Genomic DNA, 19,773 nt, shown 5'->3' with positions numbered 1-19,773 from the left:
ACAGTTTTGCTGTCTTTCTGCATCCACTTTTCTGTCCAAGCATTTTGTCACATTCCGTTATATTGAAATTTTTATTTCATCCTTATCACTTTTGCTTACAAATCTACAACAATCACTCAAATTTCATACACCCCAGTGCTCTGATTCAGACTAATGGAAACTTAAACTTTTTATGCTATTATTCCTGTAGCATATATTATCAAAACTTTTCTCCTGCCATAGTCGCTTTTGCCCAGAATGTTCTATTTAACCCTTGAACGCCGAGCCAGTATTTCCGAAAGTGTGTCCCGTATGCCGGCGGCATTCGCAAGTGAGTGCCGAAGCGGAAAAAAGTTTTTTTTTTTTAAATCACAGCATGCTTCATTTTCAAGATTAATAGTTCAATTTTTGGCTCCTTTTTTTTGTCATTGCCTGAAGTTTAGTATCCAACCATCAGAAATGAAAAAAATATCATTATCTTAAATAAAAATTGGAATATATGACAGCGCGAAAAAAACATTTCATATATAATTGTATACAAATTGTGCTGTGAGTAAAACGGTTAAAGCTAATGAGTTAATGATTTTTTCGTTGTATTGTACACTAAATTGCGATGATTTTGGTATATAAAAAATTGTAAAACTATTAAAGCAACACAGAAAATATTATCACAATATGATGCCTGAATTCGTAACGCGCGGACGTAAAAAACAGTTGTTTTAAAAAATTCACCATAAATCAAAATATTGAGCTAAGAGACTTCCTGTTTGTTGCAAAATGAAGGTAATTGATTGAATATTACTAGACTGTAAGTGTCGTAGCTTACAATTGCAGTTTTTTACCATTTCGGTCGAGTTAAAGTTGACCGAAGGTGAAATTTTTTCTATTGTTATTTATATGAAAATATTTTAAAACTGATAAAAGCTACAACCATGGGTTGTTTTTTTGTTGTATTCTACATGAAATTGCACACATTTTCATATGTAAAACTTTATGCAACGGCTAATATAAAACGGTGCAAACATTACGACAATCAGACGAAAGAATTTCAGATTTTTTCGGAAGAGTTACCGCGCGGACGTAAGGAAAAAGTTTTTTTCAAAATTTCACGATAAATCAGTTGTGCTAGAGACTTCCAATTTGTTGCAAAATGAAGGTAAATGTTTGAATATTACTAGAATGTAAGAGTTTTAGCTTACAATTTCATTTTTCGACCATTTCGGTCGAGTCAACGTTGACCGAAGGTTGATATTTTTGCACTTAGTTATTTATATGAAATTATTTCAAAACTTATAAAAGCTACAACCATGGGTTGTTTATTGTTGTATTCTACATGAAATTGCACACATTTTCATATATAAAACTTTATGTAACGGCTAATATAAAACGGTGCAAACATTGTGACAATCAGACGAAAAAATTTCTGATTTTTTCGGCAGTTACCGCACAGACGTAGGAAAAAGTTTTTTTCAAAAATTCACCATAAATCGAAATATTGTGCTAGAGACTTGAAATTTTTGCAAAATGAAGGTAAATGATTGAATATTACTAGAATGTAAGAGTTTTAGCTTACAATTGTGTTTTTCTACCATTTCAGTCGAGTCAAAGTTGACCGAAGGTTGAAATTTTGGCACTTATCGTTATTTATATGAAAATATTTCAAATCTGATAAAAGCTACAACCATGGGTTGTTTTTGTTGTTGTATTCTACATGAAATTGCACACATTTTCATATATAAAACTTTATGTAATGGCTAATATAAAACGGTTCAAACATTACGACAATCGGGACAAAAAATTTCTGATTTTTTCGGAAGAGTTACTGCGCCGACGTAAGGATTTTTTCCAAACAAAAAATTCACCATAAATAAAATATTTGCTAGAGACTTCCAATTTGTTTTGGCAAAATAAAGGAAAATGATTGAATATTAGGAAAATGATTGAATATTACTAGAATGTAAGAGTTTTAGCTTAAATTGCATTTTTTGACCATTTCGGTCGAGTCAAAGTTGACCGAAGGTTGATATTTTGGCACTTATCATTATTTATATGAAAATATTTCAACTGATAAAAGCTACAACGATGGTTTGTTTATGTTGTATTCTACATGAAATTGCACGCATTTTCATATATAAAACTTTATGTAATGGCTAATATAAAACGGTTCAAACATTACGACAATCGGGACAAAAAAATTCTGATTTTTGCGGAAGAGTTACTGCGCCGACGTAAGGATTTTTTTTTTCCCCCAAAAAAATTCACCATAAATAAAAATATTGTGCTAGAGACTTCCAATTTGTTGCAAAATAAAGGAAAATGATTGAATATTACTAGAATGTAAGAGTTTTAGCTTAAATTGCATTTTTTGACCATTTCGGTCGAGTCAAAGTTGACCGAAGGTTGATATTTTGGCACTTATCATTATTTATATGAAAATATTTCAACTGATAAAAGCTACAACGATGGGTTTGTTTATTGTTGTATTCTACATGAAATTGCGCACATTTCCATTTATAAAACTTTATGTAACGGCTAATATAAAGTGGTGCAAACATTACGACAATCGGACGAGAAAATTTCTGATTTTTTCGGAAGATTACCGCGCGGACATAGGGAAAAAGTTTTTTTCATAAATTAACCATAAATTGAAATATTTTGCTACAGACTTCCAATTTGTTGTAAAATGGAGGTAAATGATTGAATGTTACTAGAATATAAGAGTTTTAGCGAGTCAAAGTTGACCAAAGGTTGAAATTTTGGCACTTATTGTTATTTATATGAAAATATTTCAAAACTGATAAAAGCTACAATTATGGATTGTTTTTTGTTGTATTCTACATGAAATTGCGCACATTTTCATATATAAAACTCTATGTAACGGGTTATATAAAATGGTGCACAAATTATGTCAATGTGACGAAATAATTTCTGAGATGTGTCGCTGATGCTTTTTAGTGCGAGAAGAAAGAAATTTGCTCTTCCATGCCTGGGTAACGATTGTAAACAAAACAACAGCTTGATCTGTGAACTCCCAGCATCCCTCAAGTGTGTGATTCAAAAGTATTCGCCAAGTAGGCCTATAACCATTTTTCCGCGAATTTAAAAAAAACTTTTTTTGCGTCTACGTTTTGTACGTCAATTCGGCACCCAACAGACAATTTTCGTCGACGTTTAATACGTCCAATCGGCGTTTAAGGGTTAACCTGTAACCACAGTCTTCCTGACATGATTGTCAATGTTGGTGGGTTAGTGAGAAGTGGCGTAATATTCAGCTCACATCTTTATGAAGAAAATCATTCAGAATACTTATATTACTTCTTTTCTGACATGCATTACAGTGTTCCCTCTTTACCCGTGGGGGATGGGTACCAGACCACCATGTGAATAGCTAAAATCTGCGAATAGTTGGAACCCCTAGAAAAGCGCTTAAAGCTGCCTATTTTGTTAGTTAAAAAGTTTTATCACAAAAATTCCATTTTATGATTAAATTGATAAAAATAAAAAAAACAGAAATTTGTGGAGGTTTCTCATAGAAAAATACAGCTAATAGGCAAATTTCCTGCGAATAAAGGGGGTATATGTTCCAGAGAGAAATCCGATTGTGCGAGTCTGCGAATACCCGGGGTTGACTGTACCTCTAGACATGAGTGACCAGTGAGAAAGCAAAGAATGTAGTTGTTTCAAAACTAAGTGGAATCTGTGGAGAGATGCAGCTGGAAATTCAGTGCCATGTATCAAATGTGTAACGGGTACCTTGAGATGCTCAGTATTTTAAAAAATAAATGAAATATAAATTTTTTGGTGTTCAAAAAAAACACAATGGAATGTAAAGCTAGTATTAGCTGGAATTTAGTATGCAGCAGAAATGTGTGCAGTAAAAATAAAATGGTGGAAATTTTAAAGTGTGGGGAACTGTTATGATGATGAAACAAAGATAACCAGGTGTTTACAAGCATTGAATGTTATTAGATTAAATATATCCTGCCCATGAAGCGATAATATAGTCTTATTATGTAAAAATTTGAGTGTCGTAAGAAGACCCTGCTAATAAAATTGCTATTGGAAATCTTGCTTGTGATAAGATTGCTATTAGTATAGGAGCTCGCAAGATTGTAAAATCTCAATAAATACATCTCTTGATTTAGATATATACTGGCATAGAAAGTCATTTCCAACAAGCTGAATGGTCTTTGGGCACTTGCCCTTTTTAGATTCAGGGTTGTGTAGATGTCAACCCTTGAGATTCTGAGTACTATTTCAAATGATGACAAAGGTAGAAATTTGTGGTTTACTCCAGTTTGTTATTTTGAATATTTTTTGTTGTGATTTCTGAAAATATTGCCATGAATAGTTGTAAGTTTTTAATATCTACAGACTATTAAGTTTACTTGTAATGCTTAGTCAAGAAATATGATTTAGCTTACATTGCAATTTAAATTTACCTTGGAAGCATTTAATTTACATCTTGTTAGATATAAATATTATTCAAGTAGTATGCAGTAAGTTGTTGCCACATAATTAAAATAATTAAGATTACTTTTCAAATTCATCAATGTCTTTTCCAGAGTGAACACTTTCCATTTCTTGGAGTGGGTGTTTCTGTACAAGAAATGAGAAGTAGAACGTTATTTTACACTTCTCTAGGTCGTTTACTAATGGTTGATTTAGGAGAAGATGAAGAAAAATTCACACAGTTTATGCTACCCATTACTAGTAAGTTGTGTGTAGAGTCTTTTTTTAGTATTCAGTTGTGTTGGATGTTGCTATTTTATTTTGTTTTTCATTAATTTTTTGTAAAGAAATTGATACAGTAAATGTTTGAAAACTTATTTTTGTTATAGTATTGAGCATCTAAAAGCTTGAGGATTGTTTTGTATCCATTCATCAGGTGCATTTTGTAGTGTTGAGCAACTGTGAGTTTACAGTATATGTTTTAAAACTTCTTGTATAACATTGGCCGTCAAAATGTTTGATAGCCATTTTGTATCCATTCTTCAGGTGCATTTGATAGTGTTGGCCGACTTTTAGCTCAAGCAGAAACGCCTGTATTTCAAGCAGAGGAAGCAAAGAAGGGATTGATAGGACTTGCGAGGGATTTACGTGGTCTTGCTTATGCATTCAACACCAAAACATCATACATGATGCTTTTTGACTGGATGTATCCTTTATACAGTAAATTTATAGAATTTTGACTATTATTGTTTTACAAAAGGAGCTGAACATGTGCTTTTGAATAATTTGTCGTATTTGGAGACATACATGTCCAACATCATAGTCATTTCCATCACACATTACTACAAGACTTCATTCTCATTCTCTCCCTACCAAGTAGTTCTCACACAACCATGAAGTGTAGATGTAATTTATCAACATTTATGCAAGGTAGCTTTGAGCATGAGATCATTCAAAGACTATTGAGTATGCAAGGTGTTAAAATACCTTAGATTAGATCTTGGTTAAGTAAATATGTTTCTTTGATAAATATTATTGACTTCAATTAGATTTATACACATTATATACATCAGGAAAGTCATTTTTAAACAGATCTCTATTCTTATAATTCTCTATAAGGACAGTTGTAGGGGTAGCTGCCATCTAGTGCATTGTGGCTTAGATAGCTAAAGGTTTTTATCAGCATTATCTCACAGCTTCGTGGGTTTCTACCATCTTTTCATCCATTCACTCTTGATCTACCTGTCTTATCTTATGACAGTGTTCAAGTTTCACCATCTTTTGTTGTCCCTATGAGAATGTAGATGTGTGGTTCAGTTGTCTTGGGTTACTACCTCAAAGATATTCCAAAAATCATTTCAAATACATTCATCTAAAGGCAAATATTCTCACATCCCATGTAGCAAATCCTATGTATGAGTTCCAAAGTTCATAGTTTTTCTTAGTTTTGACTTGTTATTAGAAGAATTAAGGACTTACCTGTGTGATGAGCAAGTGCCATTACTATTAAAATTTGAATATTTTGATTATGCTTGAGAGCATTATTTTGATGATTGGATTCCATGTTAGGAGACTACTTGAAAGAGGTGAAATAAATGAATTTTAATTTTATATAATCTGCTAATATGTGTTTGTTCCTTAACAGTTCATCGGATACCCAACTTATACTGGTGTTCTAGTCAGTGGTGTTGAAATCTGGAGCCATGATCCTCAGGTTACAACTCCTGTCCTGAAACTTTTTGCAGAATTAGTTCAAAACAGATCTCAGAGGCTTCAGTTTGATGTATCCTCACCTAATGGTATCCTGCTCTTCCGAGAGGCTAGTAAAGTCATGTGTACATATGGTGAGTGTTTTGTAATTAAATATTTTTTTCAATGTTAATGTAATGTAGTTCTTTGCATTCCTACAGAAAAGACCACATACTGCTATTTTAATTTTTTAAGTTATATTTACAAGTAAATGTAGATCCTTGTATGTCCATGTTACTGTAAGCGATTTTCCCAGAGTAACTGGCCTAGTCTGTCCAAACACAACACAAAAGTGCTCTTGACCTTCGTGTATATATTTAAGGATGAACACAATGCACTAGGGGTACTACATTGCAATTTTATGATTGTTGTATCTTAACCCCTTCGGTACCGCATGACGCATGATCAGCGAGATGCTGCTTCCCGCATTGTCCCAACTTACCGTAGAGTCCGTTTAACCCAGAAAGAAAAGGTTATACTAGCATCTATTCTGCTTTATATATGGATGGAAGTGAATGTGAAGTCATATACACATTACATACATATGTATACACATACACATATATATAACTTTTACTTCTTGCCATATCTATGCATGAGTTGTCCCCTTTTTTCTGGGGATTTTCATGAGAAAATAATGAAGCTCTCTCATTAGCCCATGAACAAAGAGTTGTTCTTATGCGAGCAAACCTTCGATCTTAACAATAGGATAATTTCTGGCGCCCAGCTGGATCCGGTTAAATCACTGATGAAAGCAAGGAATCTTGTGAGATCTGCCAACGTGTGCGTATATTGGGTAAAAAGTGGTCAAGGACCACGCACCCACATCACAGCGTTCAGCCTTTTCTTAAACCGCCTGAACAAGAGTTGTGGTTGACCTCTCTCTGCCTTTACCTGGTTCATTGCCTGTTTTTGCTTGTGTTTCTGTCTTGTGTGTGCTTTTATTATGGCTTCCTCTGCTCTTTCTCGGACTTGTCAAAGTGTGTGCCCCGGACTTCCAGGTTTTCCGTGTTCTCGTTTTTTGGCTTCTTCAGCGACAGACCCTAACATTACTTGTAGTAGTTGCTGTTCTAACATTTGTACAATAACAAATCCCTGCACGGAATGCTGTGCATGGCCTAGAGAGCAGTGGAAGTTATTTTATAGTAAGAGGGAGCATCATAGAGTTTCTACTCTTTCTTCGTGGGAGGGTTTTTCTTCTCTTCCCGATGCTTCGCCTCCTGCCACTGTCACACCCCATATTAGTGTTGTGCCTTTGTCCCCTTCCTTTTCTTCCATTGATTCATCGTTGGAAGTATCGGGAGGCCCTCAGGCTGATTTATTGTGTAATGTCGCCCCTCTTCCTTGGGAGTTGATTTAATTCCAGAGAGGAGGAGGCTTTTTCATCAGTTTCATTAATTTCAGATTTGTAGGTGTCCAAAATGGCGGCACTCTGGGGGACACTTGGGCTACGGGGTCCATCCTCCTTGAAGGGTTTGCTGACACACTTCTTGGATGCTTGCCACCCCCTCCTCACGCTGTCCAAGCCCTCCCTGCTCCTCCTGGCCGCATCTTCGTTGGTAGCTGAGGTCAGCCATTTTGTAATGCTCCGCAAGTGACGATTGCTGCTTCTTCGAGTCAGAGGGAAGCCATGGTGTCAGCCCTGCTAGTGACGTCATAGGGTCAGCTATTTTGTATCCCTACACCAGTGGCATCTGCTTCCTGTTTGGATTGAGGGAAATTTGTGATGTCATCGCCACTTATGACATCTTTTCCATCGATGACGTCACTCCCAGTTGTCTCCACTGCACTGCCTCGCTCGTCTGTGACATCATCATTTCCTGCCGTAACATCATCTCTGCCATCCAGTTCACTGCATCTCCCTTCCATGCTGTAGGCCCCTTCTCTTGCCAGGCGGTTCTTAGAGATTGGACTTTAGAAGATAGGTTTGCTGCCATGTTCAGCTGGGAGGACTGGAATCAAGCATGTTGCGTTACCCCCGCCTCCTGTGAAGAGATTGTGTAAGGGGCTAGTGCGGTCTTCCTCTCCTTCTCCCCCATCTCCGCCACTTCGGCATATCAAGCTTTAAGAAGGCTAAGGACTATGCCCTTTCTTTGTTTGCGAGTGAGGAGCGGCATGCCCGTGTTCCTGTGAGTGTCAACGTTACTGAGTGTGTTAGCGTTTCTTCCCCTGTGAGGTCTGCAGTGGCTGCTTTGTCCTCTGCATTGAGTCGTGAGTGTGTTGCAACCTCCCACGTTTGTGCACATGTTGCAGGTGCTTCCGCTTCTTCTCCAGGGCCTATTCGTCGCATTAAGGATCTCAAGGCGCCTGTCAAGAGGTCGAAGGTTGTGAGCGCAGAGTTAGTGCAGCAGGAGTGTTTGGCTGCCCCTCTTCCTGGTACTTCCCGGTTTCGACTTCAAGGGTATTTTGTATTTTGTTCTATTTTGAGTGTTCGAGACTCCTCACCTACGCATGTACATGCTTCCACCCTGCACGTGCCTGTACGTGGCCATGTTCAAGAGTCATCTGTTGGGAAAGTGCGTAGTGATGTCCATAGTGTTGTGGTTGGTGCTTGGACCCAGGACTTGGTGCTTGGATCCAGCCCAGACAAGTTAGTTGGAGTGTCTCTCGCTGTTTGGTTGATGGCTCTTCGTTAATTTACCCGAGGAAGGCGCTTTAGGTAAGGCTGCACATCCTTCTTATCGTCAGTCTCCGTTGCCGGAGCAGGAGGAGGGAGACTCGCAAGAGTTTTTGTCTTCCTTTACAGAAGTTTTCGATCTCATTCAGGGGTTCAACAATTTGGAGAGTAGGACTTGGGCTCGGTCGTCTTTCACTCCTTCCTGCTTGGAAGCCTTGCTGGGAGCTATGCAAGATCCCAAGTCATCGTTTCAATTTCCCTTGTTGGGACATGTCCAGTCGTTCTTACATAAGGTTAACGCCTTGGTTTCAAATCGGGACAGATCGCTTCACTCTAGGGGTTCTGCCAAGTTGCTTCCCCCGCCTCTCACGAGGCATAGGAAGTACTATGCTACAAACTGCTTTCTTGATGTCGCGTCATCTCAACCCGGACATCATTTGTCTGAAGCCAGGATTGACTTTGGAGCAGGTGAGGTCGGTGGGTCCCTCCTTGTCTCTGCAGGATGCCTCAGCTTTGGAGTCTACGGCAGCCTCCATGTTGCAGACGGTGTCTTGGCTGGACTTCTGGTCAGGTGTCATTGCCAAGATAGCTTCTGACAGGTCCCCAGATGGGTTGGTGAGTGCTTCCTCTCTTGCCAGTTTGTTGCAGTCTGGAGGCAAGGTGTTCTTGTATCTTGCACAACCCAGTGTTAATTTATGGGCTAACCTTCTGATTAGAAGAGACGCAGCTTTATCCAGGATGGAAAGATCGATTGATCCTGAGTCCTTGCTGGCATTGAGGAATGGGGATCTTTTGGAATCTCAGTTTCTGTCCCCTCGGACCGAGATGGAGGATGCGATAGACCTGCACCGGGCTGACACAAAAGACAGATTAGTGCACCAGGCTGTGTCTAACCCTGGATAGGTAGCTATGCTCTACATTTTAATTTCTAAAATCAATTTCACTATTGCCGAACACTACTGAAAAGATGAATCATACCCATCTGCAAATTAAGTATTTATTACGAATATTTTAAAAAGATAATTATATACAAAAAATAATTTAAAAAAATATTTACAAAATAAGCTATATACACAAAAATGGAGGGAATCCTTCCTGAAACAACTATTAACAATATGTGCCAGGAAAGGTGTCGGACCCCATAGAGGTCAAAATTTGAAAAGAGAGAAAAAAAAAAGGGGCAAGTTGTTTTGGCCAAAAAAGATTATCATAATTTCACGAAATATTTTTGGTACCTAAATGAAATAGGAAGTGGCTAATTTTTTTTTATAGAATAAACTCATATTATCCTAGAATGGAATTATGTAAAAATCTGCACTAAGATGTAATTTACTGTTATATCGGGGCAAAATCTAAAGGTCATTTTTTTTTACCTCCTAGGTTCACCTTGAAAATTTCTTATAATTGGAAGGAGACCCTCTTTCAAACACGTCTTATTGAAAGATGTTGCGGCATCAGCTGCATTCAACTTACAAGTTAAATGCAGCTGATGCCGCAATATCTTTCAATAAGACTTATTATAAGATATGATATTTATGCATGAAAATATACCAACATATCACAAATTCTATAGAAAACAAGACTATATATAGAGATATGCCAGCTCACCTTTCGGGCATGTAAACAATATGGCCACAATCCACAACAACTTCGACTGCCAAATCTGTCACCTGAACTATCTGACTTGCATTAACAAAACTATAGATTGAATTTGCTATGGTGAACCTATCACTCTTTCTTTTAATTAATATATGAGGGTGTTTAGCCATTATTGCAGTTAGGAAGATTTCTATAAGAACATGTTATAAGATAAAGCTCAGAAATTTTATTTCTCTCTCTCTCTCTCTCTCTCTCTCTCTCTCTCTCTCTCTCTCTCTCTCTCTCTCTCTCTCTCTCTCTCTCTCTCTCTACCTACAGTGTGTTGATGGTTTATTGACATAAGCTGATGTAATCTGTCACAAAAAGAGACAGACCCACTACTCCCCCCATCTCGCCCTCTTGTTATCGTAGTTATTTCAAGGTCATCTGTTTCGCCTCCAACCCTTGTTTGCCATAGAGGTGTCAGCAACCTCTAAATTATCAACATCACTTTCTAATTCCATTAGAAGTAACTTTTGACATCCATGCCCAGAGAACACTGCCTGCCATTGTTGATGAGCACTGCAAAAAAAATGCAAAACTGAGAAATTGGCATTCGAATGAAATTTGACCAAATGGCAACATAAGGCATCTCAGCCAAAACCAATGGCATGCATATTGTACACACACCATACACCCACAGTTTCCAACAATACAAGCCTATACCAGTATCAACAGTGTTAGACAGGAAATCACTACTTATAACTTTGCCTTTCAATCCCCCACACATTCAACCCGAGCAATTCCCCAGAAAAGGGGGAAGGACAAAGACATGGCGAACGCAGGTTCTGACATGATTGTAGTGTGTGGACTGCTGGCCTCTCGCAGGTTGATCACACCCAGATTCGAGATAGATGATGATTTATAGGAAATTTTTTTTTTTTTTTATATACTCCTTGGGTCGTGCGCGATTCATCGCACCTATCCAGGGCTAAGTCAGAGTCTCATCCTTGGAGACATCTGGCTCCTCCTCCTCCTCCCCCTGCCTAGCAGCAGTCACGAAAGTCGTCGCCTGGTAGGCCTTCAAGGAGTTTGGTTTCTGCAGGCCCTTCCCTTTCGTCCCAGCCTAGGTCAGAGGACCAACGTCCCTTTCGCTCCCGTTCCTTAAAGCTGAGAAGGGGCCCCAGGGCCAGAGGTAAAGGGGGTCATCAGTAGGTTAGGCGCCTCTCCCTCCTGTGCCATGGGTTGGGGGGGGGGGGTGCCCAGCAGGCCAGTGGGCCAAGTGGCAGAGTTATGGGGCGGAGAAGTGGGTAGTAGATGTCTTTTGGGTGGGGTATCTGCTGCCATTCGACTTCTCTCCCTCTCTCTGGGACAAGCCTCTGCTCAGGTGGGTGTATCCCTAGATTCTTTGAAGTTCTTGGCTCTCCGGGAGGAAGTGCAGAAGATGCTGGACAAGGATGCAATAGAGGAAGTGGTGCGTCTGTCTCCGGGGTTTTACAGTCACCTCTTCTTGGTGCCCAAGGCGTCGGGAGGTTGGAGGCCTGTGATCAACTTATCTACCTTGAATCACTTCATCAGGAAGAAGAGGTTCAGTGTTAGCAGCTGTGAGGGAAGGCGACATCATGCTGTCGATAGATTTGAAGGACGCATACTTCCAGATCCCTATTCATCCAACGTCCAGGAAGTTCCTTTGTCTCTCTCGGAGACAAGGTCTTAGAATTCAAAGTCGTGTGCTTCAGGCTGACCACAGCCCCTCAAGTATTCACAAGAGTCTTTTCTCTTGTGTCAAGTTGGGCCCATGCTCAGGGGATCCGTTTGCTGAGGTACCTCGACGATTGGTTGGTCCTGGCAGGTTTCAGGGAGAAGCTGCTGCAGGACAGAAATTGTCTGCTTTGGTTTTGTCTGGAACTGGGCATCGTGGTCAACCAAGAGAAGTCAAATCTCGTACCCAGTCAAAGGATTCTCTACCTTGGCATGGTCATCGATATGGCGGTTTCAAGAGTTTTCCCATCAGATCAGAGGTTGGAGAAGTTGCGAGTGGTGGTAGTGTGCACGCAACTTTGTCAGAGCCACATCAGTCAGCTCATCAGTGGCAGGTTCTTCTGGGAATTTTGCCTTCCCTGGAGAAGCTGGTCCCTCGTGGGTGTTTTCATCTTCGTTCTCTACAATGGAGGCTGAGGGGAGTCTGGTCTCTGGCAGGGGACTGCCCATTTTAAGGGCTCGTCTGTCTCTGGAAGTGAGAGAAGACCTTCGTTAGTGATTGGACAACCGAAATCTCTTGAAGGGTGTTCCTCTGCGTTCTGTCCTCCCAGACTTCCTTCTGTTTGCAGACGCCTCCTTCACGGGTTGGGGGGCTCATTTAGGCGGCCTCATTGCCTCAGGCATTTGGAGTTTGGAGGACAAACAGCAGTATATCAACGTCTTTGAGTTGAAGGCGGCCTTTCTGGGTCTGAAGGAGTTTCGGGAGAAAGTAGAGGGTCATTCTGTCGTTCGCATGTCGGACAACACCATGGTCACTCATGTGAATAAGCAGGGAGGCCTAGTTTCATGTCAACTTCACGCCTTGACCGTCGAGGTTCACCAGTGGGCAGTCAGCAATTCAGTAGAACTCTCAGCCAGGCAAACGGAGTGTGGTCGCAGACAAACTGAGTCGTCAGGACCAGATTCTAGGCACAGAGTGGTCCCTTCATCAGGTAGTAGCAGACAAGCTCTTCCAGGTTTGGGGGAGACCCATGCTGGACCTTTTTGCAACTTGCTTCAACAGAAAACTGGGGATATTCTGTTCAATGGTTCCAGATCCTTTACGTTTAGCGGAGGATGCTTTACAACACCCTTGGGACAAGCTGGATGTGTATGCCTTTCCACCGTTTTGTTTGATTTGTCAAGTCCTGAACTGGCTGATGAATTCTCAGGGTCTCAGGATGACTTTGGTAGCCCCTCTGTGGCCTCAAGTGGAATGGTTTCCAGATTTGCTGTCGTTGTTAGAGGTTCCAAGGGAAATTCCCCCTTGGCGGCATCTCCTGTGCCAGCCGCATTTAGAAAGGTTCCACCAGTCAGTAGAATCCCAGTCTCTTCGCAGTTGGAGGCTATCAAGTATTTCCTCTGAACGAGAGGCTTTTCTCAGAGGACAGCAGGGCATATGTGCAGCAGTCTCAGAGGGTCGACCTCTGCAGTTTACCAAGGCAAATGGGCAATTTACTATGGTTGGTGCCATAGATGGGGTTTTTCTCCACTTGGAACCTCTATTCAGCACATAACAGACTTTTTTTTTACCTTCCTCAGGGATGAGAAACGTTTATCCATTTCTCTCATTAGAGGCTACAGGGCAACCCTGAGTTTAGTGTTACGTCTTAGAGGTATTGACATCTCTTCATCCTGGGAACTTTCCTTGCTGGTTAAGGGGTTTGAGCAATCGAGTTCTCCGAGGAAGCTCAAGCCACCAATGTGGAATGTTTCCTTGGTTCTGAGAAGTTTCACTAAGGCTCCATATGAGCCTTTGCGTCGTTCATCCGACATGGACTTGACGCTAAAAACAGTTTTCATACATTCAACTTACCTGTCAGATATATACATAGCTATCGACTCCGTCGTCCCCGACAGAAATTCAAATTTCGCGGCACTCGCTACAGGTAGGTCAGGTGATCTACCGCCCTGCTCTGGGTGGCAGGACTAGGAACCATTCCCGTTTTCTAATCAGATTCTCTCTGTCGCCGGTGGTATCAACATTGTTGTTACTTCCTCCTGACTAGAATTCTTTTTTTCACAACGCTTTTGATCATCTCTCGCTGATATTTGGTGACATACTTGGATCGTTGTTTGGCATACGCTATCGTGGACTGTATTTTGGACTTGGTTTTGGAATTCGTGAATATGTCTGACTAGTGTTAGTTTCAGAGTGTGTGTGAATGAGGGCTGTAAGGTGAGGATTCCGAAAGCTTCGGTAGATCCTCACACTACATGCAGTGGTTGTAGAATGGTTGAATGCTCGATTGAGAATACGTGTAACGAGTGTGAGAAACTGAGTGCGCAAGAGTGGAAGAATCTAACTTCTTACTTGAAGAAGTTAGAGAAAGATAGAGAGAGGAAAGCGGCTTACAAAACCCGCAGAATGTCTACATCTCGTGATTTACTGTCTAGTTCTGTAGCTTCTTCCTCTGATAATCATGCCCATTCTGTTTCAGCCCGTTCACAAATTGCTAATCCCTCTAGTTCTGCTTCGGAAATAGCGGAACTCAGAGCTTCCCTTCAGAAAATGCAGGAAAAAATGGCAGCATTGGAAGGTAAGGAAAGTGAATGTGGTTTCGCTAGTGATATTAGTGTCCCCAGTGTAGTGGAGGGGGCGTCTGGTCGTCTCTGCGACGCTCCCAGGCCTAGACCTCTTCCAAGCTCCCTGGCCCGGAGGAGAAGGAAAGTCGAAAGCCGTACGGGGGTTGTGGAGAATCCCCAACGATCAGGCGTCCCTTCGGCAGAATCTATCATATCACAAACTGCCAAGGACCGCTATAGGAAAAGCGTCCTTCGAGAGTGCTTTTCGTCTTCTAGTTCGCTTCTCCGAGAAGAGGATGGAAGGAGTCGAAACTTTCCCGTCCGCTGAAGAGGAGTATGAAAGAACATGAGCTCAATTCTAGCCCCGAGCGCTTCTCTGAAGAAGATGCGCCTTCGGTAATAAAGAAGGCTAGAAAACAATCAGACTCTGGGTCTGGAGGAGATCCTAGAGCGCCTTCCAGATCTCCCTCTCCTGATTCGAAAGATTCCTCAACCAGGAAAATTTTAATGAATGTGCAGGAACAATTAGCCTCGTTGGTAGGAGTTCTTTATAAGGAGCCTACTCGTAAGAAGGATGATAGGCTTCCTATTAAAAGATCTAAATACCGATCCCCTGTCACGCGCAACGAGCCTTCCGGGGGTGGGAGGTTGTAGCACAGGCGGGACCATATACCTCCGGCCAGGGAATGGATGCGTTAGACAGGAGAGAAGTAAGAAAGGAAGTTACTCCTGCCAAGAGTTTGGCGCCAGCCAGGAGCCAGGCTCCGAGTAGGCGCAAAGAGCCAGAATATTCGGTACAACGTTCAAGATCTTCAACCAAGCGCCAAGATTTAACTGAAGAAGAAGATCCTGTTAGGAGTAGAGCACTTGTTAAACGAAAAGCGCCTACCATGATCAATTCTCCTACTAAACACCATACGCATTCCAAAGATCAGGAGTATTTGGAGCGACATACTCCTGCCAGGCGCCAAGAGTCTTTGGACCTCGATACTCCTCCCAGGCCCCAGGAGTATTCTGAACTTAATACTCCTCCCAGGCGCCAGGAGTATTCGGAACTTTATACTCCTCCCAGGCGCCAGGAGTATTCGGAACAAGATGCGCCTACCAGACGCCAGGAGTATTCGAAGCGCGTTGCGCCTGCCAAGCACCAGGAGTATTCCAAACACGTTACTCCTTCCAGGCGAGATACTCCTGCCGTACGCCAGGCGCATTCCCTGCATGAAGAGCCTGACATCCGACAGGAGTCATCCAAGCGTCAATCTTTTAGCAAAGAGAGAGTAACTCTTAGTCCCTCTCCAATTAGAAGTGCTTCTTCAGAAAGGAAGAGAGTAAGGGAAGAAACAGAGGAAAGAAGGGAGCCTTCTCCTTCCGAGCCTATGAACCCAGAAGATGCCTCGGAGGATGAAATGAAGGAAGGATTTTCTAATTACAAAGTTCTTTCGTCCATTCTTTTGGAAGAATATGGAGATTCTTTAACGCCAGCTGCTCCTCCTCCTCCACGCTCCCTGTTTTCGAGCACGAAAACGCACAAGTCTTCCTCTTTCCTAAAAATGAAGCCTGCTATATCTATGAGGAGGGCGCTACAATCTCTTGACTCCTGGTTCAAGAAGAAGAAGGAGTTAGGAAGGACAGTCTTTTGTATGCCTCCTGCTAAACTTACGGGGAGGAGAGGCATTTGGTATGAAACGGGAGAGAATATGGGATTGTCTCTGTCCGTTTCGGCTGAGTCAGACTTCTCGAGTTTAATAGACTCATCGAGAAGACACGCCTTGAATTCAGCAAAAGTAACATGGGGTCTTTCGGAAACGGACCACCTCCTCAATGGACTTTTTCACACTTTAGAAGTTTTTAACTTCCTAGATTGGTCCCTTGGGGTTCTTGCCAAGAAGTCTCATGAAAAGGAACAACTGGACCCAGAAAACCCTAAATTAGCCATCCTCACATGCAATTGATAAGGTCTGTTCAGGTATGGATCGGCTGAAGTATGCTCCCTCTTTGGTGCAGGAGTTTTAAAGAAGAGGGCGGTTCACAGTGCGTTCCTCACGAAGGCCGTCTCTCCTTCGCAAAGGTCCGCCTTATTGTTTGCGCCTCTCTCAGAACATCTTTTTCCCTCGCAGTTGGTGAAGGATATTGCCCATTCACTGACTAAAAAGGCCACCCAGGATCTCCTTAGACAATCCTCAAGGAAAAATAGACCTGTGGCCAGTGAGGAAAAGAAAGTGGCTCGTCCAGCTCAGCAGCAGCCCTTTCGAGGAGGCCTTCCAGCTAGATCTATCGCCAGAAGGAAGTCAACCGAGAAAAGGGGCAGGTCTTCCTTCCATCCCTTTAAGAAGGGAAAGTGAGAAATCTATCCTCCAAACACCTGTAGGAGACAGGTTACATTTCTTTGCGAAAGCCTGGGAAGACATAGGATCGAATCCTTGGACGATGTCAATCATCAAGAAGGGTTATTACATCCCATTAAGGGACAGTCCTCCCTTGACAACATCACCGAGGGAACTGTCCGCCAGATACAGGGACCCTGTTCTGATGGATACTCTTCGTCAGATGGTGGAACAGATGTGGGACAAAAGAGCAATAGAGCTGGTGCTGGATCGCAGCTCCCCGGGGTTTTACAATCGCTTGTTTCTTGTAGCAAAAGCCTCGGGGGGATGGAGACCGGTACTGGATGTAAGTGCGCTGAACAAATTCGTAAAACAACAGAAGTTCAGCATGGAAACGTCTGCTTCAGTCCTTGCAGCACTGCGTCAAGGAGATTGGATGGCGTCCCTAGACCTTCAGGACGCATATTTCTACATCACGATCCACCATTCGTCGAGGAAGTACCTTCGATTTATGTTCGAGGGAAGAATCTATCAGTTCAGGGCCCTGTGTTTTGGCCTTTCCACGGCTACTCAAGTCTTTACGGACGTGATGAAAAATGTATCAAGACACTTACATTTGAAAGGGATAAACGTCTCCCTGTACCTGGACGACTGGCTCATCAGAGCCAGGTCTCAAAAGCAGTGTTTGGAGGATCTGTCAACACTGGAATTGACAAAATCATTGGGATTGATCGTGAACCTCGAGAAGTCTCAGATGATCCCCAGCCAGAACGTGGTTTATCTGGGGATTCAGATGGATTCTCGGGGTTTTCGAGTTTTTCCCTCTCAAGAGAGAATAAGGAAAGGCTGTGCCCCGGTATCGAACTTCTTAGGGAAAGAGCGCACTTCAGCGAGGGAATGGCTGAGCCTTCTGGGGACCCTTTCCTCGCTCGAACAGTTCTTTCCCCTAGGAAGACTACATCTTCGTCCGCTTCAGTTCTTCCTGAGAAGAAGTTGGAGTTGGAAGACAGGACAGCTCTCGGACACGTTTCCAATCTCGGAGGAAATAAAAAATCATTTAAAGTGGTGGTTGATTCCCTTAAAAGAAAACAAAGGAGTATCCCTGCAAGTACGGAACCCAAGCCTGACATTGTTCTCAGACGCGTCGGAGCTCGGGCTGGGGTGCAACATTGGGATCCAAAGAAGTGTCAGGCACCTGGTCAGCAGAACAGGTGTCATGGCACATAAATTGCAAGGAGCTTTTAGCAATTCACCTTGCGCTAAAGAGCTTCGAACACATAGTCAGAGGCAAGGTCGTACAGATAAACTCAGACAATACGACCGCTCTGGCTTATGTCAAGAAACAAGGAGGGACTCACTCTTTCGCTCTGTACGAGCTGGCAAGATGTAATCTGTTTTGATTTGGGCGTTCTGCGAACCAAAAAAGGAAGGTAGATTCTTTCTAACCGAGGTTTGTTCAAGGGGAGAGGAATGTGAGAGCGGACAGACTGAGCAGGAGGTTCTAGGTCCTTCCCACAGAATGGACACTCCACTCAGAAGTCTGTCAGAGCCTTTGGCATCTTTGGGGGAAGCCTCAAATAGATCTTTTCGCACATTCCTCTCCAAAAGGATAGACACATTTTGTGCCCTAGTGGAAGATCCCAGGGCTTATGCAACAGACGCCTTTCTCCTGGACTGGTCAGGGCTAGATGTTTACGCTTTTCCCCGTTCAAGATACTGGGGGAAGTAGTCAGAAAATTTGTGGCATCCGAAGGAACCAAAATGACTCTTATTGCTCCGTATTGGCCATCTCAGATTTGGTTCACAGAGGTGATGGAGTGGACAGTGGACTTCCCCAGATCTCTTCCAAACAGAATAGATCTGCTCAAACAACCCCACTTTGAGAGGTACCAATCAAACCTACCCTTCCCGCTCTTGCTCTGACTGCCTTTCGACTATCGAAAGACTTGTCAGAGCGAGAGGGTTTTCTCTCGCCAGGCAGCAAGCGCAATTGCTAGAGCCGCAGATCATCTACTAAGGCGGGTGTACCAATCGAAGTGGGAGGTTTTCAGAAGCTGGTGCAGGTCGAAGAATCTTGTCCTCTTCCAGTACCTCTGTGACCGAAATTGCGGATTTCCTTCTGTTTTCTAGAAGAAAAGTCGCATTCTCTGTACCGGACTATTAAGGGGTTACAGGAGTATGCTTTCAGCAGTCTTTAGAAACAAGGGATTAGATCTAACGAATGATAAGGATTTGCATGACCTCATTCGTTCCTTCGAAACATCAAAGTCAGTGGAACCTAAGGTTCCAAGCTGGAACTTAGATGTGGTTCTTAAATTTCTATCCTCCGAAGAATTCGAACCACCACACACTGCTTCATTTCATAATATCATAGAAAGTGTTTGTTTCTGATGTCTCTTGCAACGGCAAAAAAGAGTCAGCGAGTTGCATGCCTTGAATCACGAGTCGGCTTCAAAGGAGACTCTGCAATTTGTTCATTCCGTCTCTCTTTCTTGCCAAAAATGAAAACCCTTCGAATCCCTGGCCCAGGAGCTTCGAGGTAAAAGACTTACTAGTTTGGTGGGCAGAGAGGCAGAAAGATCCCTTTGGCCCAGTTAGAGCTCTTAAATTCTATCTGGACAGGAAGAAGCAGTTGGGGGGTTCGCAAAAAAGTCTTTGGTGCTCAGTAAAAGCAAGACAAAGCCAAGAGAGCAATGTCCAAGAACGCCTTAGCCTTCTTTGTTAAAAGTGTTATTACGGAAGCTCATAAGAATTGTCCAGATTGATTCTTAATCTTTTAAGAGTGAGAGCCCACGAAGTTAGGGCAAT

General features: G+C 42.2%; 1 protein-coding gene across 1 annotated transcript in view; it reads left to right on the top strand.

Moving 5' to 3' along the window:
• LOC135222013 (exportin-7-like) overlaps positions 1 to 19,773 on the top strand; it is a 364,750-nt gene that overhangs the window by 131,371 nt on the left and 213,606 nt on the right. Inside the window, exons 14-16 of the mRNA XM_064260138.1 lie at positions 4,545 to 4,692; positions 4,978 to 5,137; positions 6,085 to 6,275. Of these exons, the coding sequence (XP_064116208.1) occupies positions 4,545 to 4,692; positions 4,978 to 5,137; positions 6,085 to 6,275 (499 nt within the window). The remainder of the gene's footprint in view (positions 1 to 4,544; positions 4,693 to 4,977; positions 5,138 to 6,084; positions 6,276 to 19,773) is intronic.

Source organism: Macrobrachium nipponense, chromosome 3 (genome assembly GCF_015104395.2).
Source record: "Macrobrachium nipponense isolate FS-2020 chromosome 3, ASM1510439v2, whole genome shotgun sequence".
Lineage (NCBI taxonomy): Eukaryota > Metazoa > Arthropoda > Malacostraca > Decapoda > Palaemonidae > Macrobrachium > Macrobrachium nipponense.
Note: the sequence above shows the minus strand (reverse complement) of the source record. Positions and strands in the feature narration are given on the sequence as shown.